The sequence below is a fragment of the Furipterus horrens genome, unplaced genomic scaffold (genome assembly GCF_987537825.1).
Source record: "Furipterus horrens unplaced genomic scaffold, mFurHor1.1.pri manual_scaffold_5, whole genome shotgun sequence".
NCBI classification, from domain to species: Eukaryota; Metazoa; Chordata; class Mammalia; order Chiroptera; family Furipteridae; genus Furipterus; species Furipterus horrens.
Window position 1 is genome coordinate 102,820,155 of NW_028327175.1, and position 27,242 is coordinate 102,847,396.

At 43.9% G+C, this 27,242-nt stretch overlaps 1 protein-coding gene across 1 annotated transcript in view; it reads left to right on the forward strand.

Moving 5' to 3' along the window:
* Window positions 1-1,045: 1,045 nt before the first annotated feature.
* Window positions 1,046-27,242, forward strand: part of TMC7 (transmembrane channel like 7) — a 53,000-nt gene continuing 26,803 nt past the window's right edge. Inside the window, exons 1-4 of the mRNA XM_090279131.1 lie at window positions 1,046-1,154; window positions 19,427-19,670; window positions 20,783-20,931; window positions 24,406-24,573. Of these exons, the coding sequence (XP_090135257.1) occupies window positions 1,088-1,154; window positions 19,427-19,670; window positions 20,783-20,931; window positions 24,406-24,573 (628 nt within the window). The 5' untranslated portion in view covers window positions 1,046-1,087. The remainder of the gene's footprint in view (window positions 1,155-19,426; window positions 19,671-20,782; window positions 20,932-24,405; window positions 24,574-27,242) is intronic.

Genomic DNA, 27,242 nt, shown 5'->3' on the forward strand with positions numbered 1-27,242 from the left:
TTTTTTTTGATGACTTCCACAGATTTGCGGGGCTGATTGGGAATTTCGTAGAATGTACCTTGATTAGGGTTTATCTGATGTTTTTCTTATGCTCAAACTGATGTTATGGATATGGAGGAGAAAGACCCCCACAGGTAAAGTGTCATTTTCATTACTTCATATCAACGGTGCATACCATCAACATGACTTACAACTGTTGATGTTGACCTTGTCTGCCTGAGAGTGTATTTGCTGTGTGTTATCCAGGTAGTTACTTGTGTGCCCCGTCCTCCCTTTCCATACTGTTCTCTTTGGAAGGTAGTCACTGTGTGCAACTCCCGCTTAAAGGATGGGGAGTTATGCGCCACCTCCTTGAAATATCCATATGTATATTATTTGGACTTCTTGTGCACAGGGCACTTCCCCATTACTTATTTAACTTGGCAATTGCTAGTATTATGCACATATATACAATTACATTTATTTATTTGGCGTTTACTTTTAATTCCGTGTTTAGATATATACAGGCAGAGATGAAACGTAGATATGGTGTAAAATTTAAAAGACAAACACAGCACGGAGGGAAAACCTGCTCTGGCATCTTTCTCACCCAGCCATCCAGCTCCACACCGGAGAGATATTTTATGCATTTACAAACATGTTTATTCTTTCTCCCCCGTTCTGTGCCCCAATAGTAACTTACTAGAAACACTTGTTTGCCGTTTGGTTACTTTTATTATAGTACTTAAAAAAAAAAATCTTAGTGAGCTATCCGGGAGTTCGCTCCTTATCAGGCCGCTGAATGGAGCGGTTCGGAACCTTCAGCCACGTCCCGCATCCCTGAGCCGGGACGCCGCGGGGCTTACATCATACCGCCGCCCGCTGACACATCCCGGTCGCGCGCCCTGGCCCTGGAGTGGTCCAGCGCGCGGCCGGCTTGGGAAGAGCTGTTCCGCGCCCCGCCCCAGTCTCTGTGACGTCCACGCCGGAACCTGGAATCCCGGCTCCGGGAGGGAAGGGCAGGAGGTGGCAGTGGCGGCGGCGGCGGTGGCGGCGGCGACGGCCGGAGCGGGTCTCCGGCGGCCTCTCCGGCGCGCGGAGCACGGCCATGAGCGAGTCCAGTGCCAGTGCGCCCCCGCCGGGCAGGCCCAGCAGGCAGCCCTTCGTTCATTCAGGTAGGGCGGCGGGACGGTGCTCCTAGCGGTCGGAGGGCACGCGGCGGTCGCGAGGTGCCCGGAACGTGACAAGGGTCCAGCCTCCTCCCCACCTACTAGTCTTTGTGGAAAGTGATCTTTCTTACTCCTGCTGTCCCTCCTCCAACCCATCCTCACCCAGTTGAGAGGGCGTGTGTCCTACCAAAGGAGCGCTAGAATGGAACCGCGGTGGCCTTTCCTTCTAGTTGCGGCCGAGCGATCCCGGGCTAGCCTCTAGCCTTAGCTGTTAAATGAAAAGATTTTGAGATCCCAGCCAGTTTTAACATTCTGGTAGGAGGTGCGCACCCCAAAACACTTTAGGGCTTAAAATTAGATGGACTTGGAACCGAATTCTGCCTCAACTGTGTATTGGTGTGTGATCTTTGGTTAAGTGTAGTGCCTTCTCTGAGCCTCATTCTTAAAAAAAAAAAAAAAATTAATTTAGGGGGACTCCTGCTGTGTAACAATTCTGCCCTGTCAGACTTCAGACCCTTTATAATCTTATAAAGGACAATGGGCGAAGGTCTCATGCTCCTCTAGCTGCTTCAAGCTGGACCTGGTCATCATCCTACCTACCCTTGGGTCCAGAAATCCCTAATAAGAGTGGGGGTGTGGAGGGGAGGGTGGCCTTCCCACATGGGGAAGGATCGTGCAGACTCCAGCTCAGTTGGCTGTCCCAGGAAAACGGCCTGCTTGGTTTAACAATCTGGTATCCTTGTTGTATTCTGTGGGCAACAGATTTGGCAACAGGGTTAAAAGGCATCATTAAAACCATAACCACTAGACGACAAAAGGCAGGGATTAATTTTTTAATGTCCCACATTAGGAAAAAAAGAGGGGGCTTTTTTGGAGGAAGGTATGCAAGGCATGTTGCACCTGTCCAAAACCCTTTTGCCCATTATACTTAGTTTGGGCTGAGGGAAATATTTTAGGTCCCCCCCACGGCCCCGCCCCCAGACCTCTGGGCCCTTTCTGTACAAGCCATTAGGATAGAAAAGAGAAAACAGTTTTAACATGAAGCCCACAGACCACCCCATACTTCACCAACCCAGCCACTTAGTTCAGCCAAACAGTTGAGTCTCATGAGGCAGCGCTGCAGACAGGATTAAGTGATGCCTATTTGTACAGTCACTCAGGTAATGAGATCATAGGCTTATGCCCTATGAAAACAGAACACATGTGTTAATTTATGCAACAGAACCCAAAAACCAGTCTCTAAATCTGTGAGGCTGTCTTATTGGGATGAGCCTCATTCTTAAGTAGTAAAATGAGAATAGGATGTTGAGGGGATTAGCTGAGAGAAAAATTTGTGAAGTGCCTAGCAAGCATTATAATCTCTCTCTTTTTTTTCCCTTTTCTTGTGCCCTTTGTGAATTTTTACAAAAGTATTTACAACCACCAGCCCGTCAAGACAAAAAAGATTGCCAGTACCCAAGGCATGCTTTCTTGTAGCATTTCTGTGTTTTATTTGCCTTTAACAAAACGCATGACCATATTGTGAATTTTATCTGCAGTGTTTTTCCTAATTCATTTTGAAAATAGTGGTTTTGTTACAAGGATTTAATGAGACAAATAGTAGATTTGGGCATTAGGCCCTTTTTGAATGGATTGTTCTCAATGTCTAGAAGAAGAAAAAGAAGAAACATCCATCCAGAAGGGATCCAAACCCTGGAAACTTACTTAGGAATCAGAACTCAGACTGGGTTTGATGATAATTCTTTTTTATCTCATTAATACTACTGGCATCAGCTCAGTTTTAGCCTTTCAGTAATGGTCATTTGAGGATTTGTGTGTGTGTGTGTTTAGTCTTTCTCTTATTTTAGCATAATCCATCACATTTAAGGTGCCAATTATGGTTTCTTATACAGAGGGTATGAGATTCATCTGTTTTGGAGATTTACTAAGTGTGTAAGGAGACTCTAAGCATCTTTTTATGAGTATTGTAACTGGCTCTTCTAAAGTCTCCCCCGTTCCTTGGACAAATGATATTTTTGACCTTGTACCTATCAGCATAGATGGAAGGCTCAAAAGGGACATGTTTATAACTTTGTGGACCTTTGTAAACTGTTACTTGTTATATGGGCATCATCGGAGTACAATTGGAAGTGGGCAGGAGACAAAGGGGATCTGATTTACAGAATAGGCCATGTGCCTTCTTCTAAATGAAAAAACAGATCACACCACTCCCCTTCATAATTAAAACTTTCCAGTGGCTTCCCACTGCTTTGAGAATAAACTCCAGGCTTTTCTACAGTGGCCTACAAGGCCTGGGGATTTGACCCCATCCTCCTCTCCAGGCCCTCATCACCCTTAACCCATCCTGCTTCCAGCTACACTGGCTGTCTTCCCATTCCTCCAACATATCAAGGTTGTTTCTGCCGCAGGGCCTTTGCATCTGCTGTTCTCTTTGCCTGGATTACGTTTCTCTTTGCTCTTTGTATGGTAGCCTCCTCTTCCTCCTGTCAGGTCTCTGTTCAAATGTCACTTCAGAGAGGTGGACCTCTGGAGTCATCTTGTCTGAAGAAGTACCCCCATCTCGCTTTCCCTGACCCATCACTTTCCTTATTCCTTCAAAGCACTTATCACCATCTGAAGTCGTAGAGTTTGATTTGATTGCAGCTGTCTCTTTTTCTAGAATATGGGTACCGTGACAATCAGGAGCTTTGTCTTGTTCCCTTAGGACCTAGAACCATGTCTGGTACACAGTAGATACTAAATAGTGATGAATAAATGAAGCGAAGGGAGGCAGCTGTACTGTAGTGGTTGCAAGTCTGGACTCTGGCTCCCAGATGCAAATCCTCATTTTCCAATTTACTGGAGTTGCCTTTGGGCAAGGCGCTTAACTGCTTGGTGCCTCAGTTTCCTTGTGTATGAAGTGGAGATAATGATAGTATCTACTTCAGGGGGTTATTATAAGGATTAAGAGAGTTGACTTATATAAAAACTTAATGTTTATATTAGCTTTCTATGCTGTGTTACAAATTACCCCCAAACTTAATGGCTTAGAACAGTAATACTCATTATCTTAACATTTCTGATGGTTAGGGTTTTGGGAATGATCTGTCTAGGTGGTTCTGGTTCACGGTTTCTCATAAGGTTGCAGTCATGGTATCAGCTAGGGATGCAGTCACCTGAAGGCTTGCCTGTGACTAGAAGGGCCCTTCCAAGATGACTTGCTCACACAGATAGTGAATTGACACTGGCTGTTGGCAGGAGGCCTCAGTTCCTTTTCACATGGAGCTCCCAGGGGGCTGCTGAATGTCATCACGACATGGCGTCTGGCTTCCCCCAGAGCAGATGATCTGAGAGAGAGCAAAGTGAAATCTGTAATGTCCTTTATGATCTGGTGTTGGAAATCACACTGTGGTGTTTCTGCAATATTTTATTGGTCACATGGGTCAACCCCATTCAGTGTGAAAGGAGCCTAGATAAAGATGTAAATGTCAGGATATGGGGAGGGGGGACCAGGGGATAGAAGATGGATCAGTGGGGACCATCCTAGAGACAGGCTGCTGTGGGACTATGGAAGTGTTAACTGTTGTTAATTAATGTCTCCCCATCCCCGCTTAGATGATAAGCTCCAGGAGGGGAGGGGCTGGGCCTGTTGGGCTCACCATTGCATCTCCATGCTTAGCACAGTGTTTGACGCATAGTAAGCCTTCAGTAAATATTAGCTGAGGGATGCACTTTGTGGGTTTGCCCCTGTCTTAGCTTCCGTATCCCGCCACACCCTCACATCTGCCTGATGGTCTGCATGTTGCTTCTTGAGCCTGAGAAGCTCTTTCTGTTCCTTCTCCTGGCTCCATTACCTTACTTCTTTATAAGGCATACTGCTCTTCTTTCAATCTGGGATCACTTTCCCCTAGAAGCCTTCCCTGATTACCTCTCCTCCTACAGGCTGGACTATGGGTGCCTTCTCTGTGCCCACACAGACCATGACCTTGCCCTGTCAAAGTATTCATTGAACTGTATTCTTGTGTCTCTTCAGTTATTTTGTTTTTAAGAGTAGGAATGGGGTTCAGACACTTACTTAGCCTTGTGGCCTTGAGCAGGTTACTTCCTTTTCTGAATCTCAGTTTCCCCATCTATAAAGTGGAGGTTCTGATAGGAGTAGAAGGTGGAGGACCACCTTGACCCAGAGTCCATAGAAAGGATTGTCATCGGAGCATTCATGCCTGCTGCCTCTGCTTCTCCCCCAGGCCCAAGCCATCTGCTAGTCCCTCCCTGTGTTTCCTTTCTCATGTCTTTGCAGTTGCTGTTCCCTCTGCCCGACACACTCTTCACGCTGCTCTTCCTGTGGCCAGCTCCTCACACTTCTGATCTCAACTTGAATGTCATCTCCCCCAAGAGGCAAAACCCCCACTGTATCTCAAGTAACCCCCAGGAGACATTCTGCCCCCCGCCCGCGGGTCCCTCAGCCCCATATGCCTAGTGTGTTCTTTGTTTGTGGAATAGATTGACTCTTCTTGGCTTTTCCCTTTTTCCAAATGTTTTTGATATTCGAGTCATTAAGTAGTTCATACCACGTCATCTTCAACTGGCATGCGTGCGTGCAGTGACTGTTTTTCTAATTGAGATATAATTCACATAACAGAATCAAATGAAAGTGTACAATTCAGCAGCATTTAACACTCACAGAGTTGTGCAGCCATCACCTGTCTGGTCTCAAAGTATTTTCATCACCCCCAAAGGAAGCCCTGTGCCCTGAGTAGTCACTCCCTGTTCCCCCTTCCTGGCCCCTGCTTCCTGCCCCTGTGGATTTACCTATCCTGAAAATTTCATATGAATGGAATCACACAGCATGTGACCTTTTATGGTTGTTTTTTTTTCCACTTAAATTAAGTAATGTTTTTGAGGGTCATCCATGTTGTAGCAAGTGTCAGTACTTCATTCCTTTATTTTATTTTTTTAATATGTTTAATTGATTATGCTGTTACAGTTGTCCCAATTTCTTTTCCCTCTGCTCCCCTCCACCCAGTGACCCCCCTCCCTCTATTTGCTCCCCCCCAGTCCATGCCCATTGGTTGTGCATATAGTTCTTCTCAACATCTTCCTGTCTGCTCCACTCCCTCCTACTATGCTTCTTAATTCCTGCATCATCTCCCTCCCTTTCCCCACTTCCCTCTCCCTGCTGACCTCCCCCCAATATGTTCCCCATACCTACAATTCTTTTTCCACTCTCGTTGCCTACTTAGTTTGCCTTTGTTTCGATTCCCTAGCTTCTGTTGTTGGTTGTTGTGATACAGTTTTCATTTTAATGTTCATAGTTTTGATCCTCCTTCTAAACAAGTCCTTTTAACATCTCATATAACAGTGGTTTGGATTTAATGAACTCCTTCAGTTTTACTTTGTCCTGGAAGCACTTTCTCTGTCCTTCTATTCTGAGTGACAGCTTCGCTGGATAGAGTAATCGTGGTTGTAGGTTTTTGTTTTCACCACTTTGAATATTTCTTGCCAGTCCCTTCTTGCCTGCAGAGTCTCCTTTGAGAAATCAGCTGATAGTCTAATTGGGATCCCTTTGTATGTAATTCTCTTCTTCTCTCTTGCTGCTTTTAAGATTCTCTCTTTATCTTTAATATCTGGCATTTTGATTATAATGTGTCTTGGTGTGGTTCCCCCTGGGTCCAGTTTATTTGGAACTCTCTGTGCTTCCTGGACCTGTAAGTCTTATTTCCTTCCCCAAGTTAGGGAAGTTCTGCTTCATTATTTTTTCACATAATTTTTCAATTTCTAGTTCTTTTTCTCCACCTTCTGGCAACCCTATAATTTGGATGTTGGCTCTATTATAGTTGTTCCAGAGGTTTCTGAGCATCTCCTAATTTTCCTCACTTTTCGTTTCCTCTTTCTGCACTGGTTGACTGTTTGTTCCTTCCCTATGTTCCAATTTGTTGATTTGATCCCTGGTTTTCCTTCCATCACCACTTGTTTCATATGTGTATTCGTTCATTTCAGCAGGACTAGTCTTCATTCCTTCCCCGTCTTAATTAAGTCCCCCTGTTATTTCTGTAAGCTGTCTTATAACTACAGCTCTGAACTGAGCCTCAGAAAGGTTATCTATCTGTTCATCCGTTAATTCATGTATTTGCTTTCTGGTCAGCTGCGTGATTGGGATCTCTATCATTATCCCTGCCATCCTGTCAGTTTTTGCTTCCTGGGTGGGGCTGTCACACCTCCTACGCTATAGGGAGTGGAGCCTTGTGCAGTCATCACTACCAGGCAACCCTTCTCACCACACTGTGGTGCTTTGTTGAGGGGTGGGGGTCCAAGATGGATTCCTGCCGTTCTTTCTCCGCTGAGAGACCGGGAGCCTCCTTCTCCGTCCCCACACCCTCCATCCCTCACAGTCTGAGGCAATGGGGGGTCTGCCTTCCCTGGCGTTGGAATCGTGAGCTGACGGGTTTGGTCTGTAGCCGGGGGTGCTCCCCAGGTGCTTGTCGCCTCCTCTAAATACGGGTGTCTGTGCTTACCACAGTCCCGCCGCCGGTCATCGCCAGCACAGCTTGACCTTTCTGCCCCAGCTTTGCCCCTCCTACCCGTCCGGATGAGTACCACTTGTTTATATCTTCATACATTGGACTTCCATGTAGCTTTATTTTCTGGAACTTCTGGTTGTCTCTAGTTTTGCAGTAGTTGTATTCCTTCTTAGTTGTGGAGGGAGACGGAGCATGTCAGTCTAGGCCTCCATCCTGGCCTTTTTATGGCCAAATACTATTCCACCGTGTGGATGTATCATGGTTTATCTATTGTTGCACATTTGGATTGTTTCCACCTTTGGCTATTAGGAAAAATGCTGGTGTGAACATTTATGTACAAGTTTTTGTTTTAATATCTATTGTCAGTTATTTGGGGCATATATGCAGGAGGAGAGTTGCTCGATGATATGGTAATTCTGTGCTTCACTTCTTGAGGAAGGACCAAACTGAGAGACTCCTGACCCTTCGTGGGGAGTGACCATGTCCATAATCTCATTGTTCAGTGGGGGAACTGAAGTAATTCACCCAAGATGATCTGATTGCTGTGATGTGGTGGCTGGGCAGAATGAAAAACTGTGTGATAGCTAGGGCCACTGACCTCTTCTCTCTCCTCTGCAAGGGGCACCGCTCTTAGGAGGGGACCTGGAGGACCCTGATGTGACTGTATTTGGATTAAGCCCACTTGCTAGAGGGTGAGATTTGGTCTGGGCCTTTGAAGCAGGCTACACCTAGAAGGGTGAAGGGATAAAACTGAGCGGCCCAGTTAGACTCCTCCTGTGAGGAGAGTTGGAACTATTTTTTTTTAAATTATTTTTTCTATTACAGTTGTTCCACTTTTTCCCCCATTGCTCCCTCCAAACTGTGCCTACCCCTTCTCCCACAGTCAATCCCCACCCCATTGGTTTTGTTTTTTAAAGATAAATGAAGAGGACCTCTGGTGGCAGTTTGTATGGAGCCACCTGGCCTAGGTGTGAATCTTAACTTGACCAGTCTTCAGCTGTGCTACCTTGAGCAAGTCCTGTTACCTCTCTGAGCCTAGTTTTTCTTTTCTGTAAAGTTGGGATAATCATACCGCTCTGCTAGGGTCACTAAGAGGATATAAGGAGATAAGCATATCAAGAATCTAGCACCACACCAGGTAGGTGATATGCACTTGAATGATAACTGTAGTATTATTAATATTTGGGCCTTGTCTAGCCCTGATGTTATAAGATTTGATAACTGCATGAACCGTGTGCCTATACTTCCTGGAAATATGCTTTTAGATATTTATATAATTAAACAACTATTCTTTGGGCTGTTTTAGTCCAACAGAGTGTATAAAACTTGAGGTAACCATTCAACCTGCAGTGCTTATTTTTTCCCCCTTATCTGTTAAGCCCATTCATCCGGAGGGAGGGATCCTCTGTAGGTCTGGAACAGTGGAGATTGCACAGGCCCATTGTCAGGCTGCAATGGCTCTCTGGTGAGCCAGCCATCTGGCTTATTTTTTCTCTTCTCTCTGGAAGAGGCTGAATTCTGCCCAGCAACTCAAGCCTGAATTAGGCCCAGAGGCTCTCAGTGGCTTTTTTTTTTTCTTTTAGGAAGTGAAGAATTTAGAAGGATGAAAGGGGGAAATGCCTTTTCAGTATTGTAACCTTTATTGCAATCTGGTTGTTTTTAAAAGGAGCATTGTTTGTGTGTGGGACCCACCCAGTCTTTCTGTGGGGCTTCCCCTCCACCCACCAGGAGGAGGAAGAAGGGAACTGACGCTGAGCCTTAGCCGTGCACCAGGCGTGGGGTCTGGTGGTGAAAGAGGCAGGCCAGGGACACGCTTTCACGAAGCTTCCAGTCAAGCAGGGGAGACACTAACTGAACAGGAAAAGACCAAAATAGGGTAGTTACAGCTAACCAGAACTGCTGAGAATGAACTAAGAGGCGATGGGATAGAGAGGGAGGAGGGGGAACTGCTTATGTGTGTGGTCGGGAAGCCTCTCTGAGGAGGGGACTTCTGAGGATGTAAAGGCATCAGTGCGGGTGGCTCTATGAGGTGCAGGTAGAAAGAGCGTTCAGAGGGAGGTTCAGGAAGAGCAAAGGGCTGGAGGTAGGAATGACCTGCGGGAATTTGCGAAGGCCCCCTGTTAGAGCTTAGATGAGGAGATGGGGTGAGGTCAGTAAGCAGGAACCAGTTCCTAAGGATCTGGGAGCCCTGAGTCAGCTGTCTGATTTAGGTTTCAGATGTGTAACTTTCTTGAATTCCTTACAGCAACTCAATGAAATAGGTGTTATTTGCCCATTTCATTCCTGTGGAAACTGAGGATCTGAGAAGTTACTTGACAAGCTCCTGAAACAGAAGGACTTTATGTTGTGAATCTAGAGCCACTGTATCCATGTATTCATCTGACAAATGTTTATTTGAATGCCTGTTGTGTGTCAGGCCCCATGCTAATTGAGAGGGGATTCAAAGTACATCCTTGCCCTCAAGGTTCAGACCTTAGCTCAGCCTGAGCCAAGTTCTTGTCTTCTCTGAACTTTCCATGTTGCAAAATCAGGGTGATACCTGAAGTCATTGTGAGAACCACAGGAGGTAAGTACGTAAAGTTTGGCATAATCATGGGCACATGGTAAACACTAGTTGTCATGAATAAATATTACTTCCAAGAACTTTGGAAATCTCTTGTGGAGAGGTCCTGAGCAAGGAGGATAAACATGCCACATAAGGAGTAGCTTGGTCCATAGAAAGAATATCCCCCAATTCAAATATAAATCTTCAAGTACATGAAGTTCATCAGGAAATAATGTCAACTGGTGGTCATCGGCGCCAATCTAACACCAACTCGAATCCTCAATTTGGGATAAGGTAAAGAAGGAAACTTTATTAAGTGGAAAACAGCTTAACTGTGATATAGCACAGCTTGGCCATGGAAACAGCATGGCTGTGATGCAGTCCTAGGGTCAGGCCCCTCTCTGGCTAGACAGCTCTGTTCTGCTCTGCTCCACTCCTTGCTGGTCTGCTTTGTACTGCATTGGTCTGCTCTGGCTGCACTGGTCTGCTCCACTCTGCTCTGCTCTGCTCTGCTCTAGTGAGACATCTTCAGTGTTTTAGCTTGGCCAGGGACACACACTCTTTAGTCTTTAGTGGAAAGTAAAAGTGCGCTGTCAGAGCCAGAGGGAAGTTGGCTTATATGGACAGAGGTCCCCACCCCTGATCCCTGATTGGTCTGTCCTTTTGCAGATGAGGACTCTAAATCCTTGCAGTTCGATCCAAAAGGCACTATCGTAATTGGTCAGAACAGAGCTTCTGTGGTTGGTTGGAGCTGCGTAGTTCTGATTGGATGGGGAAAGCCTCAGTCTTATTGGTTGAAATAGGATTCCAGGAACTCCTTTATAAGTGCTGGCTCGTGTGGCAGAAACACTGTGCAGGCAGGCAGGTCAGCGCAGATGCAGGCAGTTTAGTGCAGGTGTCTCTCTGAAGTGCAGTTTGTGCGAGAGACCCCTGTGTAGAAATGGCTGCTAGCCCTTTTTTAAAAAAAAAAAAATTTGAGCCCAGTTAGCCACCAGGAGTCCTTCTGAGTAGGTGTCTTCTTTCTCAGGACTCACAGTTCATCAGAAAATAACTACAAGTGTATAGCACAGTGTTTCAGGCATTGCTCTAAGCCACAGGTCTACAAAGTACAACTCATAGACCAAATCCAGGCCACCATCTATATTTATAAATAAGGTTTTATTAGAACACAATCATGCCCATTTATTTATGGATTATGGCTGTTTTCTGGCTACACCATCAGAACTGAGTAGTTGGGACAAAGACTGTGTGGTAAATAGTATTTATTATCTGGGCCCCTTATAGAAAAGATTTGCTGACCTGTTTTCTTTTTTTTTCCGAGTATATTTTATTGATTATGCTGTTACATTTGTCCCAGTTTTTTTTTCCCTTTGCTCCCCTCTGCCCAGTAACCCCCTTCTCTCCACCAATCCCACCCCCCCTTAATTCATGTCCATGGGTTGTGCATATAAGTTCTTTGGCTTCACCCTTTCCTATATGATTCTTAATTTCCCCCTATTTAGTACCTACCAATTATGCTTCTTAATCCCTGCACCATTTCCCCCTTTCTCCCCCTTCCCCATCCCAGCTGATAACCCTCCAAATGATCCCCATACCTATGATTCTGTTCCTATTCTGGTTGTTTGCTTAGTTTGTTTTTGTTTTTATTTTTTTAGGTTCTGTTGTTGATAGTTGTGAGTTTGTTGTCATTTTAATATTAATAGTTTTGGTCCTCTTTTTCTTAAATAAATCTATTTAACATTTCATATAATAATGGCTTGGTGATGATGAACCCTTTTAGCTTTACCTTGTCTGGGAAGCACTTTATCTGCCTTTCCAATGATAGCTTTGCTGGATAGAGTAATCTTGGTTGTAGGTCCTTGCTTTTCGTCGCTTTGAATATGTCTTGCCAGTCTCTTCTCGCCTGAAAAGTTTCTTTAGCGAAATCAGCTGATAGTGTTATAGGAACCCCTTTGTAGATAATGCTCTTCTTTTCTCTTGCTCTTTTAAGATTCTGTCTTTATCTTTAACCTTTGTCATTTTAATTATGTGTCTTGTTGTAGTCCTCTTTGGGTCTAGATTGTTTGGGACTCTGTGCTTCCTGGACTTGTATGTCTATTTCCTTCAAAAAATTAGGGAAGTTTTCCATCATTTTTTCACAGAAGTTTTCAATTTCTTGCTCTTCTTCTTCTGGCACCCCTATGATTCAGATGTTGGCAAGTTTAAAGTTGTCCCAGAGGTTCCTAAGCCTCTTCTCCTATTTTTTAATTTAATTTATTTTTCCTATTTTTTAATTTTCGTTTCCTCATTCTGTACTGGTTGACTGTTTATTTCTTTCTTATGTTCCAAATCATTGATTTGAACCCTGGTTTTGTGTCGATTTTCCTTCATTTCACTTAGCATAGTCTTTGCTTCTTCCCTTATGCATTTGCCATACTCAAGCATATTTGTCAAGTCTGTGAGAATCTTTATCACCAGTGTATTGAACTCTGCTTCTGTTAAGTTGGCTATCTCCTCATTGCTTAATTCTCCCACTGGAACCTTGATATGCTCCCTCTTTTGAGCCATACTTCTCTCTCTCCTCGCCTTGACAGGCTCCTGTGTTTGCCTCTGTGTCTTAGATAGAGCTGTTGCACCTGTTACATTGTAAGGGGTGGAGCCTTAGGTATTTGTCAGTACTGGCAATCCGTTTCACCACGTTGTGGTGCTATGTGTTGGGGAGGGGTGTGAGAGGGAACAAATGCCACTTGCTCAGCACTTGCTCTTTTTCCAAGCACTTCTCCCACTTTCGTATGGCACTGGTGCCTCTCTGGTGTTTCCCTGGCTGTCATTCCCAGAGTGGGTGGGTCTGTGGACATTCTAGGACTATGGGGGCACTCTAAACAAGCGGACTCTACTGAGAGACCAGTGGTTTCTTCCTCCGCCCCAACCCCTACTGGTTTTCACAGTCAGAAGCAATGAGGCTTTATTTATCCTAGTACTGGAACCGTGAGCTGTGTGGTCTGGTCTGGTGCTGGGAGCGCTCCCTACTTTTTTTAATGTTTGCTTTCTGATGGCTGGCCACAGCTGCTCTTGCCACTGTCGTTGTCACTGCCACCTCCATACCACATCCTGTCCGCCCCGGCTCCGCCCCTCTTACCTATCTGGATGAGTGTTTCTTCTTTATATCTTTGTTTGTTGGACTTCCATTCAACTCGATTTTTTGGAACTTCTGGTTATCTCCTATTTTGAGGTAGTTGTATTCCTTGTTAGTTGTGGGGGAAGATGCAGGGTGCCTATCTCTACCTCCATCTTGGCTGGAAGTCCACCGCATATACTGCTGACCTGTTTTCTAAGTACTTTATATATCGTCGTCGTCGGCAGCCGTCCGTCTCGAGAGACGATGGTGTAGCTTCTTAAGAGTCTATCTGCACCGCCGAGAATGGTTGTGCAGTCCGACTCGGGAGTGACATGGTAGTATCTGTCTCCTCCCGTGTTGAATCGACATCTTGCGATGACGCTGAAGCTACAGAGCCTGGGCAGGGTAATATGGAGGGTCTGCTGTTGCCCATGCAGCAGACCCCCCCTCTCTTCGCAGCTGAAGGATCCAAGGGAAAGACGGAGTCAATACAGCTTGGGTTCAGGTGCGCCGCAGGAGTTGCCGGTGTTGACTACAACGTCAAACCGCCTTAGGGACTCTGGCTCCGGATTTTCTGTCGGGGTTTACTCCCTTAGCCTTTCCCCTGAAGAGGTATGCCGCAAGGCAGCGGAGGTTTTTTGGAGTCAGAGTTTTCCTTCTCTGACTTTATATATATATATATATATTATATATATATATATATATAATATATATATATACCTGTTTAACCCTCAGGATCACTGTGCAAGGTGGGAACTACTAGTCCTATTTAACATGTGGGAAAACTGAGGTGCAGAGTTATTAAGAAACTTGCCAGGCCACACAGGTGGCAAGTGGAGTTGGGATTTGAACCCAGGCAGTGGGCTTTGGAGGCTATGCTCTAAACGACTCTGTGATCTTAGCTCCTCAGACAGAATCAAAGTAACTGCTCCACTGACAGTCCACCGGATACTTCACTGGCTTGAAAACCAGGAGACCTGGGTCCTGGGCCCAGCATGGCTCTGATTACCTAGTTAGTCACTGCTCCTCTAGGCTGTTTGCTCACCTGTTTCTAAAGCCTTAGACCCAGCCAGTCCCCAGGCCCCACCCAGGTGTCAGATGCCAGGTGCTATGATTCACGCTGGTCATTCCAGCCCCGAAGTTCTGAAGTCTGGCAGTTGGAGGCGGCTGTCAAGGCTCCTGGCTCCTCCCCTCTCAGACTAGGCTGTGGGTTCTTGTGAATGAGTCTCCACCACATTGTTCAACACATATATGGCTATGGAGATGTAAATTTAAAAAAGTCTGATACAATTAAAATTCATTTTCCCAGTCTCACCAGCCATGCTTCAGTTGCTCAGGAGCCACATGTGGCTAGTAGTTACCATATTGGACAGTGTACATATAGGACATTTGCACCATTGCTGAAGGACAGTACAGCCTTACACATGATGCCCTGGCATGGGATACAGCCATGCCAAACCGTGCAACTCAGGGACAGAAATAGCCACAGGGCTGGCCAGAGAGATCCTGTTAAATCTGAGTTAGATTGTATCATTCCTCTGCTCAAAACTGCTCATGGTTTCTACTTACCCAATTAAAAGCCATGACCTCACCTTGGCCCATAGGCCCTGGTGGACTTGACTTCTTGTCCTAATATTCCCCTCCCTGCCAACTCTTCTTCAGCTGCAGTGGCCTCCTTCTTCTTCCTCAAATTGGCTGGGCATGTTTCTGTCTCAGGGCATTTGCACTTGTTTCTCTCCCAGCTAACTATGTGGTTCTTTCTCTCCCTTCAAGCTTTGCTCAAACCTATCCTTGCCTTATTTTTCTCCACATACTCATCACTACCTAAAATATATTGTTCTTGCTTGTTTACTGTCTTGTCTCCTCCAGCTAGAATATAGTAAGTCTCATAAAAGCAGGGGGATCTGTGAGTGATATTCAGGGTTGTGTTCCAGCCCTAGGACAGTGCTTGGCACATAACAACTGCTTAGCAAATGCTTTCAAGTATGTGAGTGAATGAATGAATGGATGGATGGATGTGCGGGTGGCTTTTCCAGGGGAAGGGCAGTGATGAGTCTCTGGCCTCAGAGGTTTTTGAGCACTTGGTGGAGATGTCATGGCTTTAACTAGATTCCGTGGACTCTGAACCCCTGGTTAAGACCCTTTGCTAGCTGTGAGCACAAATTATTCAGGTACGCCACTTCTGGTTAGCATCCAAAATAAAAACAATGTGAAACCATAGAATGTGAGTAAAAAAAAGTCCAAAAAGTTCTGAAATTGATGTCCTCATTCCCTTAGTAGTAATGTGAAACTGGATGTGCACGTGCTATTTGATTATCTCTTGAGCAATAATAGCAAAATATGGTTTAAAGTACCTGAAATAGGTAATGTGTGGTCAAGATCTTATTTTTTTGCCAGCTTTATTTTCCTCCTTTAAAAAATGTTAATTGTGAAAAAATATATCATCCATAATAGAAAACAATCACGTTAAATGCTTAAATTTCTTACATCTTTTTCTCATTTTTTGGTGCCCCTGCCTTGCTGATGTGCTACGCACAAACTTTGGTCTGTCTGGTAGGTGATCCAGTGTTGCCTGTATCTCCAGCACCAAATTAATTTATTCATGATTCATTCATTCAGTAGTAAAGAAGAGAGATGGGCCCCCTGCACTTGTGGAGGTTACAGAGTAATGGGGGAAGGAGAGGGTCAGAGACAACACACGAGTGAACAAATAAGGAAGGGGATGGCATGATGACAGGGACGTGTGCAAGAGGGTGGGCATTTAGGAGATACATGCTGGTTGAAGGAGTGAGGCACAGCTCATCAAGGCAGGAAGCGAGTCTTCAAACCTTCATCCTCTCGAGTCCCAGCACCCAGCCCAGAGTCCTGTGCAGAGATGGGCAACCGAACTAATTCCCACAGCAGCTGGTGAGAAGCCAGGACTGGATGACCCTGAAGGACCCATTTTATCTGGAGTTTCCATGATTCTGCGAGTGGGAAGAAAAACCCTGAAGAGAACCCAACACCAAATATGGTTGCGCTTGGTTCTTGGCAGACACCCGAGGGAGGCTGGTGGTGGTTTTAGTGCCGTTCAGATCACAGTTGGCCTCTGCCCATATCCTGCGAGTCTTCATGTCCGTTGGTAGGATTTGGTGCCCTGATGAAAGAGCTGCCAAGAAAGTTGGGACCTAACGATATCCTCCAGATGTGCCTGCACCTGCCCATTAATTAATTAATTAATTAATTAATTCTTCAGATGGAGGCCCTTCTCTGAGCAAGACTCTGTTCTTATCTTAGCCTCAGAGAGAATTTGTCCTTAACTTGGAAAGATACAAAACACCAGAAAAAGTACTTATGCCTGCCCCTGTGCCCACCTCTCCTGTAATTACACAGTCATCTGCCCACCTAAATGATAATCTAGTTGCTGACATCTGGCTCCAATGGCAAACAGATTCTAGGTATTCCTAGGGGGAGGCACCTCAATATCTGAACTATGTTCCTGCCTCCCATGCAAATGGTCAACAAACAGCCCGTACACTGACCACAGGACTTAAGTGGCCATGCTGATGACACTTTCAGCTGGACCAACTCAGGAGAACACCTGACAATAACTGTAATGAAGCATTCTTATCTCTGGGGATGAGAAAACAGACTCGGAGAGGTGTCATGACCTGCTTCTGTAAGAAGTGGTATAACCAGGAGTCTGCTTGACATCAAAGCCTTGGGCAAGCTGCCATCTCTCTGGGCCTCAGTCTCCCTGTTGCAAAGCCAGGGCACTTGGCTGCCTGCCTCTGCAGATTGGTGAGAGATGCTGTCATGCTTTGAAAAATGTATGTTCCTATATGAAAATGAAAAAAGGTGGATCATAGTTATAAAAATAATGATGCCTGTGTTCAAAGTTATGGTTTTGATTTTTTTTTTAAATTTGAAGATGCAGAACTTCCCAAAATATCTCAAAAGGAGAAGTCATTCCTCTTCAATGATGGCCATTTTGAAAATATAGTTTTCCACAAGGGACTGTCGTTATGAAATGTGAATAGGATATATCTTTCCTAAGGAATGTATGAAGAACAATCAAATCATTACTTTAATTGGTATGGCATTTCAGTGTTTCTGAAACACTTTCAAATTTATGTCCCATTGAATTGTTTCATGGTGAAGATCGCAGCTTTGGCATCTGACAAACCTGTGATTGGGTCCTAGTTCCAACGCTTCATGGCTGTATGAGTGGGAAAGGCACGTAACCTCTCTGAGTCTCAGTTTCTTCATCTGCAAAATGGGATAATTCTATTCAAAGGGTAGTTTAGGGTATTAAGTGTGGTGATACATATACTGAGTACCTCAAATAGCCTATTATAGGTTAAGTGCTCAATAAATCCTAACCAATAACTCTGTCCTCATGGTCATGCTGATGAGGTCTATGGTATCACATCCCCAGTTCTGGAGATGAGAAACATATGACTCCAGAGACAGTCATTGTCTTGCCTGGGGAGACCTGGCTAGTGGGTGGCAAGCCAGCCCAGGCTCCAGCTCCATTCCTGACCCCACAGCTGCCCAGTATTCAATAGGTCAGTGCTGCTGCATATTTAAAGACCTTTGTTCGAGGTTAATAACAGCTCTTTGTTGCTGTTACAGAGGGAGGAGTGGCCTCCAGCCTGGACCTGGACTCTGTAGCCTCCAGGTCCCTGCCCACGGCCCTCCTGGTTTGCTTTAGGGAGCCACCATTACTAATTGGAGGTGTGTCATATCCTCAGGGTGTGTTGGGGCAGGGCAATGGAAGGTTGAGGGAGACTGGCAGGCTTGCACTTGGCTCCTGGCCGGGCTCCAGACGCATGGCTGTGTGTCATCTGCAGTGGGACAGCTGTTCCATTGTGTCTGCACAAGCCCATCAGAGAGGGAAAGAGGGAAGGATTATAGCTGTGCACTGTCAGACTCCAGCTCAGAACAAGGCCTTGGCGGTTCCCTCCTCCCCAGCACTCCCTCTGTCCCCGCTCAGGAGCCCCTCCTTGTCCTATTAGCTACATGTACATTTATGGACCCCACTGCACACCCCACTGTGCTTTTATTTATAAGGGGGGACCCCAGAAAACTGGAATTATCTTCTGGAGAGTGGACCCCCTCTAGTACAGGCTTCCCCTGCTAGGTGAGTTTTCTAGGAACCCAACTGTATCAGTGTGACAGCTGGCGTTGTTTGTTTGAGGCTGTGTTTGGCCTCAGTGAAGTTTTTTTGAAGACTCAGAGCATTTGTCCATTTCATGAGGGTGATTTATGAGTGCACCTGCCCACACTGTGCTGAGTGTTCAGCAGTTTTTGACCCAAAACAACATGACCCCTGTGACCCACCCTCCCTATTCACCCAATCTTGCCCAAGCGACTCTTTGTTTGTTTGTTTCTCCAGGTGAAAAAAGTCCGCAAAAGGTAACATTTTGCCAACATGGAAGAGGTGAAACAAAAAAATGGCAGAAGCACTAAAAGACACCAAAATTGACAAGTTCATAAACTGTTATCTAGCAGGTTATCTCAGCTTGTTCACACGGCAGCAGCTGGGGTCCAGAGAGCAGCAGAAACCCACAAGCTTAGAACTGGCAGAGCATCATTTCCACTGTGCTGTGCTGGTCCAAGCAGGTCACAGGGCCAGTCCAGGGCCCATTGAGTGCACGTGAAGCTCTTAACACAGGGCCTGGTTCCTAGGAATTGTTCCATAAATGTTATTACAGTTACTATTGCACCTTAGGCTTTTCGATGTTTTATTCCGTACATCATTCCGCCCTACACTGCATGAGAATAGTTGGGGCAAACATTACTAGCCCTATTTGACAAATGAAGAACAGAGTTTAGGTAACTGCTTAACGTCACACGTTTAGCTAGTGGCCACAGCTGAACACTAACTCTCAGATATCATGTAACTTAAAGCATATTTGCAAACACATCTGTCAAAAGGGAACCCATTTGCAGATTATTTCATTGTCCTGAGCACCATCTTGATAAATAGAATAATTAAGATACAAATGCTTCTGCCAGTGGCCCAGGGTAGTGGCTGTCTGCAAGGTTTAGTTATGGTCTCTGAGGTCCAAGTCTCCTATACTATTTTGTGTGTTGGTTCCCCCAAAAGTTTTTGGCTCACTGGGGGTGAATGATTCTTTTCTTCTTTCCTGCCCAGAGAGCCTCTCTTTGGACTCCAATTGCTTTTCTTCCCCACCTGTGAATTTCCTCCAAGAATTGCCAAGCTACCAGTCCACTGCACGCAGGAGGACGAACATCCTTTCTCGAGAGAAGCAAAGTGGCACTTTGCTGAATCCGACAGACTCTTTCAGCTCCCAGCTGCAGGAAGGAATTCCTGAAAACCTTGATAGCCAATCGATTCGAAAGTATGCACTGAACATCTCTGAGAAGCGGAGACTAAGGTTTGTTCAGTAGCCATCTGGAAGGCATCTGATGTAGGTTTTTGAGGTGCATTTTATGCATGGAATGCATTTTCTGAAGAGCTCACATAATCAATACTTTATTACTTAGAGTACGCTAAACTGCTCTGACAAAGATACCCAAACATGTAAAAGCTCAATCTATTAGAAGTTTATTTCTTGCTCACATAAAAGTCCTGGGTCAGGTCATTGCAGTCATTTAGAAACCAGATTCTTTCCATCTTAGGGCTCTGCAGCCCCCCAAAGCTTCACTGTTGTCTGCATCTAGCCAATGGCAAGGGAGAGAGTATGGAGTATGAATGCATCAGTTAGCCGTGCTGCATAAGTCACCCCACAACTTCATAGTTTAAAGCAACAATTTCACAAGTCTACAAGTCAGCACTGAGCAATTCTTCTAGTTGCAGTTAGGCTCACTATGTGTCCGTGGCCAGCTGGGGTCAGAGAGGTCGCTCTGCTCATCTAGACTCAGGGTCAGCTGGCCGTAGGCTGGTCTGGGATGGTCTCATCCTCCAGCAGTTTAGCTCGGGCTCATATGCACAGCAGCAGCAGGTGTCCAGGAGAGGAGTAGAATCCTGCAAGTCTTGAAGCCTGGCACAGCATCACTTCTGCTGCTTTCTGTGGTCTGAGCAGATCACAAGGCCAGTCCAGAATATAATGTTTATGGTATTCATCCATGTTTTTATATGCATCAGCATTTTATTCTTTTTTATGGCTGAATAATATTCCGTTGTATGGATATAGCTTGTTTTGTTTATCTCTTCATCTGTTGATAGACATTTGGTTTGTTTTCACCTTTTGACTATTATGAACAGTACTGCTATGAATATCCTGGTACAAGTTTGTGTTTGAGACTCTGCTTTCCATTCTTTTAGGGTATCTACCTAGGAGTGGAATTATTGAGTCATATGTTAATTCTAGGTTTAACTTTTTGAGAAATGGTCTCTCTGCTTTCCCTAGTGGCCACACCATTTTACATTTGCACCAGCAGCGTATGAGGTCTGCAGGATTTCCACAGCCTCTCTGCTGGGGTTTTATTTGATGCTAAGGCTTGGCAATGGTTCCATAGTCATTGTCATGCTCGTTTTTTAATGTAGGGACATTCAGGAGACCCAAATGAAGTATTTATCTGAATGGGACCAGTGGAAACGGTATAGCAGCAAGTCTTGGAAGAGGTTCCTAGAGAAAGCTCGTGAGATGACGACCCACCTGGAGCTGTGGCGGGAGGACATTCGCAGTATAGAAGGTACCACGCCCCACTCTCTGCACGTGCTCCTTCACAACAGTGCCTGAGGGACAAGCACAGCTTTCGTTTACACTAACTTGTAGCTGAGATCTAGCATTTCCTTCCATGAATATAAGCAACACCACAGTTAGGATTAACAGAACATAACTGTGTCTTCATCACCAGGAAAATCACAGATATTTTTCTACTCCTTCCACTGTAGTTTTATCTTGAAAACCATTTATGCTCATCACTACTTTGAAATCACAGCAGGTTTTAGATCTGCCACTAGATCTTGTTATTTCATGTGCTAATGAAGATGCTAGTGTGTTATTCTGTCACAGATTTGGTTTTGCTTGCATTTTGTGCATTTAAAACATGATTCTGATAATTAACAGATGAATCATAGAAAAGGGTGAGGAAATGAGGTTCCTCAGCTCCTCACACATATCTGTGGAATCAAAAGGAGGAAGACTGTTGTCACCAAACACAGAGAAATGGGAAGATGTATCTAGATAACTTTGCAAATAAGTTGGAGATAGACCTATAACTAGATTACCCTTAGATAATCGCACTCTGAGTTAAGTAGTTAATAGAGTTACATTGTGAATGAAGAAATGGGGGAGATGAGTGGGGAGGGGGAGCTAATCACATTAGGGAGGGGGAGCTAATCACCTTACTATAAAGCCAGTTTTCTTTGTCTACTTCGTGCGCACATGCTCCTGCTGGCGGTGCACCTGACTCTGCAGACTCATGAATAAACGCCTCACTTTGCTGCTCAAAAACAAAACAAAACAAAACAAACAAACAAAAAAACATGATTCTGAGGTGTGGTTTATTAGGCTTCCCCACACTGCCACAGGTGCTCATGGCCCTGAAGATACTGAGAATCCCTTCTTTCCCATAATGATGACAGTGGGATGCAGAATTGCATTAGGCAGCTCAGGTTGCCATGACTAAGTGCCATACACTGGGGGGCTTAGACTACAGACATTCATTTTCTTCAAGCTCTGGCAACTGCAAGTTCAGATCAGGCCACCTTCTCACTCTGTCCTTACATAACCTCTTTTTTTGTGCACGCTCCAGAATAGAGGAAGAGGGAGAGAGAGGCTTGCAGTGGTGCCTTGTCTTATAAGGGCACTAATCCCATCATGAGGGCCCCACCTCACAACCTCATCTAAACCTCATTACCTCCCAATGGCCCCACCTCCTAATACCATCACACTGGGGGTTAGGGCTCAACATGTGAATTCAACATATGAATTTTGGGGGAACACAAATCATTCTATAGCAAGTATACAAAAATTGAAAGTTGTACCAAAGTATAAAATTAGAAAAAAACCATTCAACATTGGGTGACATAGCAGAGTGAGAGAGGAAAATACCTTTTAAGATTACATAGTGTCTGTCACAAAAGAAAATGATTTACAAGAATCTCCTAAAAATTGTTAAATGGAAATTTTGTAAAATTTGTAAGAAATGTTTCAGGATAAATAGAAGAAATTATTTTCCCAATTATTACTATTACAAGACCTATAAAATACCATTGGTAATCCATTCAGTGAACTACCTTTTTTGGTGGTTGTTTTACTGAGAATGTAAACAATTTCTAAGGAGTTTCATTAGGAAGTTAGAACTTCAACCATCCACTTTTGAAAGGTAAGTGAACATTATGGTTGGAGTAAAACTCAATAATAAAAGATAACCTTTACTGAGCCTTCACTAAGAACTAGGTCTTGTGTTAAACATTTTACTCATATTATCTCTATTAGTCCTCACAAGATCCTTTCATACAGGTATTTATCAGTTACATGGCTCAGAGAAGTTAAAATACTTGCCCCAATTCACTGGCTAGGACAGAGCAGACCCAGAATTTGAACGCCAGCAGTCATGCTCCAGGGGCGAAGGTGTTATCCACCATGCCTCTCTTGTTAAGTGGTGGCCTTTCTGGAGATTTTCATTCAGAAAGTGGCTTGTGTATTGGAGGATGGTCTTCCTGAGGAACTACAGCCTTGATTTTCTCTTCAGTGAATCCACTCCTGTGATTTCTTGGCTGGCTAGGTGCTCATCTGGAAGGAAATGAAGGTGTGATAGTTAAGCTCCTCTCTCTGGCAAGGTTGCTAGGATTAGAGAGAAGCAGAGATTGTGGGTCTATTATATCTTTAGTCCGAAGGTGTTCTTTGCTCCCAAAGAGAACAAGCAGACACCGTCACTTTTAAGTGCTTTCTGATTGTCCTTAATAATTTAATCATTATATGTTGGAAGGTTGGTTTTCTTCTTGAAAAATCAATGAATGTAATCCTTACCAGAACAAGGAGAAAAAGTATATGATTATCCCAACAAATGCATATAATTGATAAATTCAGTTCCCATTCTTAGAAAATAAGAAATAGATGGGAACTTCCTTAATCTGGTAAATATATTTATAAAAATTCTGCAACAAGCATCACACTAAATGGTGAAATATTGAAAGGTTTCCCCAAGACTGAGAATGAGAAAAGGAGTGCTAGTTATCATTGGTTCTAATCTATATCATCCTGCAAGTTCTAGCCAATGTACAATAATGGGGGGAAAGGCATAGTGAGTGGAAAGGAAGAAGTAAAATGTCTTTTTTTTAGTGAAGTTGCTAGATACAACATCTGTATAAAACCAGTTGTGTTTCTATATACCAGCAACAAACACGTAGAAAATGAATATTTTAAAATGATACAATTTACAGTAGTGTCAAAAATGTAAAACCTAGGAATATATAATATATATAAAGAAAGATAAGAATCATTTTGCACTTAAAATATACAATATTGAAATTAAAGAATCTAAATATATCATGTTCATGGATCAGGAGATTCAGTATAAAGATGTCACTTGTCCTCAAATTGACTTGAATATATTCCATATAATCCCAATTAGAATTTCAGTAGATTTTGTGTATGTGTGTGTGTATCTGTGTGATAATTAATACACTGATTCTAAAGTTTGCATAGAAATATGGAGGACCAAGCATACTTGAGGCAGAACAAAGCAGAAAGGCTTGCAACACTGTATGTTAAGCATTATTCTATGTCTACAGTAATTAGTCTTGTATCGGTGCAAGGGTAGACATATAGAACAACAGAACAGAGTAGAGGATTCAGAAACAGCTTCATACATTATGGTCAGTTACCTAAGCACTGTTGTAATTCATTGGGGAAAGGGTAGTCTTTCAATAAATGGCACTGAGATGAATTATATTTTCATATGAGAAAAAATAACTATTGAGTCCTTGCACACACCATTCTCAAATGGTTAATTCAAGGTTGAATATACATTTGCAAGTCAAAGTTTAAACCGTTAGAAGTAGAACCTTAAAGCCAACAATATAAAAAATAAAATGTTTTTTTCTCCTTCTCTTCCACCAGGATTCCTCCAACTTCAGCCCTATGTAGTTGAACAAATCTACAGTGGGTAGTGGGTCAGTACTCCTGGTTAATGATGTCTGGATTTCTTATTTTCCAGGGAAATTTGGCACTGGGATTCAGTCCTACTTCTCCTTCTTGCGATTTCTAGTGTTGCTGAATTTGGTGATATTTCTGATCATCTTTATGTTGGTTTTGCTCCCAATCTTGCTTACCAAATACAAGATCACCAACAGCAGCTTTGTGCTTATTCCATCCAAAGACGTTGGTGAGTCTAAGGCCTGGTTTTCCCTGAAGAGTGCTATGTGGCTACAATGCTTCCTTCTTTAGAAATCTTTATATTCTTAGTTTTGGGTTACTGTATTAGTCAAGATGGGCTAGGTTATGCCGCAGAAACAAATGACCCTGTGACTCTCAGCACCTAATAACCACAAAGATCTCTTTCTGGCTCACAGTGCATGTCCATCACTGTTTGGTGGTGGTTTTTTCCATGTTGTTTTCCCTCTGGAGCCCATGCTGATGGAGCAACCTTTCTGGACCATTGACAGTTGCTATGTCCAAAGGATGAAGAGCCATGACATATGTGCTGGCTCCTAAAACTTTTGCCTGAAGCTGACACATGACATTTCTGCCACGTCTCATTAGCCAAAGCAAGTCACTTGGCCACTCCTGAGTTCAGCAAGGCATTTGGGAGGAGAACCAAAGAGTCAGAAAGTAGAATATTTAACAAACATAATACATTCTACTTCGGTGTTTTCATTTCAAGACTTTTATCTCCGATAATGGTGATGCTCACGGCTACCATTTATTAAATACCAATCATGTGCCAGTGGCAAGTGCTGGACCTGTGCTTTCTTATTGACTTCTCAACATAAGTCAGATCTTCTGGGCATTTTGTTTATTCAAATAGGAATAGTTTCCAGTCATTCTACAGACATTTGATTACTCTTTAGTACCACTTTTCTGTGCTGGGGCTACAAGTGGCAGCCTCATGCTTCTCTTATCACATAACTCCTTGCCCTAGAAGAACCCTCCTCTAGAATCACTTCTGTGGCCCTAAACATTCCTCCTTATCACATTTGGTTCTGTCTTAATTCTGCTATACTTCAAAGTAAAATAAGAATAATGTGGAAACTCTGACTTAGTTCACGGCTTTGGCATTCCTATTAAGTGCCTACTGTGTGCCAGATGCTACATTCTCATTTTCTTGTAAGTCCATTTTACAGATAAATATTACCTGCTGCTATGTGAAACCCTGGGTTCAGTTTCAAGGCCTCGCTCTGCTAGTTGATTAGACTTTTTGAGCCTCAGTTTCCTTATGCATAGAATGGAGGTGATAATTTAAATAATGAGATGATTAATTTCATTATTCAAATAACACTTCATTAATACTTAGCTCATCAAAAAGAATACTTATTTAAATTATAAATAATTGAAAACATAATATAAATTCTATATTATTTAACATAGAATATAAAAATGTTTAAGTAAGTAAGCAATACTCATAATTTTAAAATGAGTATTAAATAATACAATGCTCAACACATGGAAGGCATTCAACAAATGACAGCTGCTTTAATTTTTTAAGTGTTGTTTGTTTCTAAAAGCACTGAATGCCATTCTGTCTCGTGTGAATCTGGAGCTTGCACACTTAACCACTAGACCCAGCTGCTGGGTCATTTCTCCCTTCAGTCGTAGGCAGGGCTGTGATCACAGGACAGCCACTCCCCTGTAGAAAATGCAGTTGACCTAAGTGTGGTCAGCGTGCAGCCCTTCTTCCTCATCATTATTTCCTCTGACTATATCCTCCCCCTGCACACATACATTTAAAAAAAAAAAAAAAAACTTACCTAGTAAGCACTTTCCCTTAAGAAAAGGGTCAGAAGTCCTTCTCTTCCTTTTTCCACCTTCCTTCCCTTCTTCATTCCTTCAACAAGTGTTTATTGAGCACCTGCTGTGTGCTGGGCACTGAGTCCGGCACTGAGGACACAAAAGGGAGCACCATATCTGCATCCACAGTATTAATACATTCTATCAAAAGGTTGGCTTTAAGGAATTAACCACACAAGGTGTAGAAGGCATGAATAGGAACATGGGGAAACGGAAGGGGTGAAGTCCTCAGAAGTTGGACATCAGGACACTGGAGGCTGTGGGGACCCCCCAAGGCCTCTGTGAAGGCAAGGACATTTAAGCCAATACCAGAAGGGTGAGGAGAGGGCGGCTGTTGAAGAACTCAAGGAAGCGTCCTCATGTGGAAGAACAGCATCTGGGACAGAGCTGGGAAGTAACTCAGTGTGTTAGAGAAACAAAAAGCCTGGCATGGCTTTTCCTATAAAGGGCCAGCTAGTAAATATTTTGGTCTTTGCAGGCCATACGAGCCTCTGTTGCCACTGCTCAATGTTGCCATTGTGGCGCAAAAGTGGCCACAGACAATTGCCATGAATGGGCATGGCTGTGATTCCCTAACTCTGTATTAACAGAAATAGGCAGCTGGCCAGATCTGGCCCATGGGCCATAGTGTGCTGACCTCCAGGCTGGAGGACAGTGAGTGAGGAGTGGACTGGTAGGCATCTCGTTTCATCTTCCTGACTCCTCTTCAAATACAATGACTGTCTCCCTCCTCTCCGTATAATACTGTGTTCATGCAACCATTTGAGTACCTTACGTAAACCTAACTGTTACCAATCTTTCTTTACCACTTGATGATGAGATTTTCAAGGACAGGAACTGCTGCTTACTCATTATTTTATCTCTATCATCTAAGTGAGTCAGAAATGTTTGTTGAATGACTAAATGAACGTATGCATATTAGAATTATAAAATGACAGAGCTGGATTTTGGCCTTAAAGAAACTGGTTCAACTCTTATTTTAAGAAAGGGGAAAGAAACTAAGACCCAGAAAAGGGTGATTGATTGGATTATTTCCCCCAATTTGTT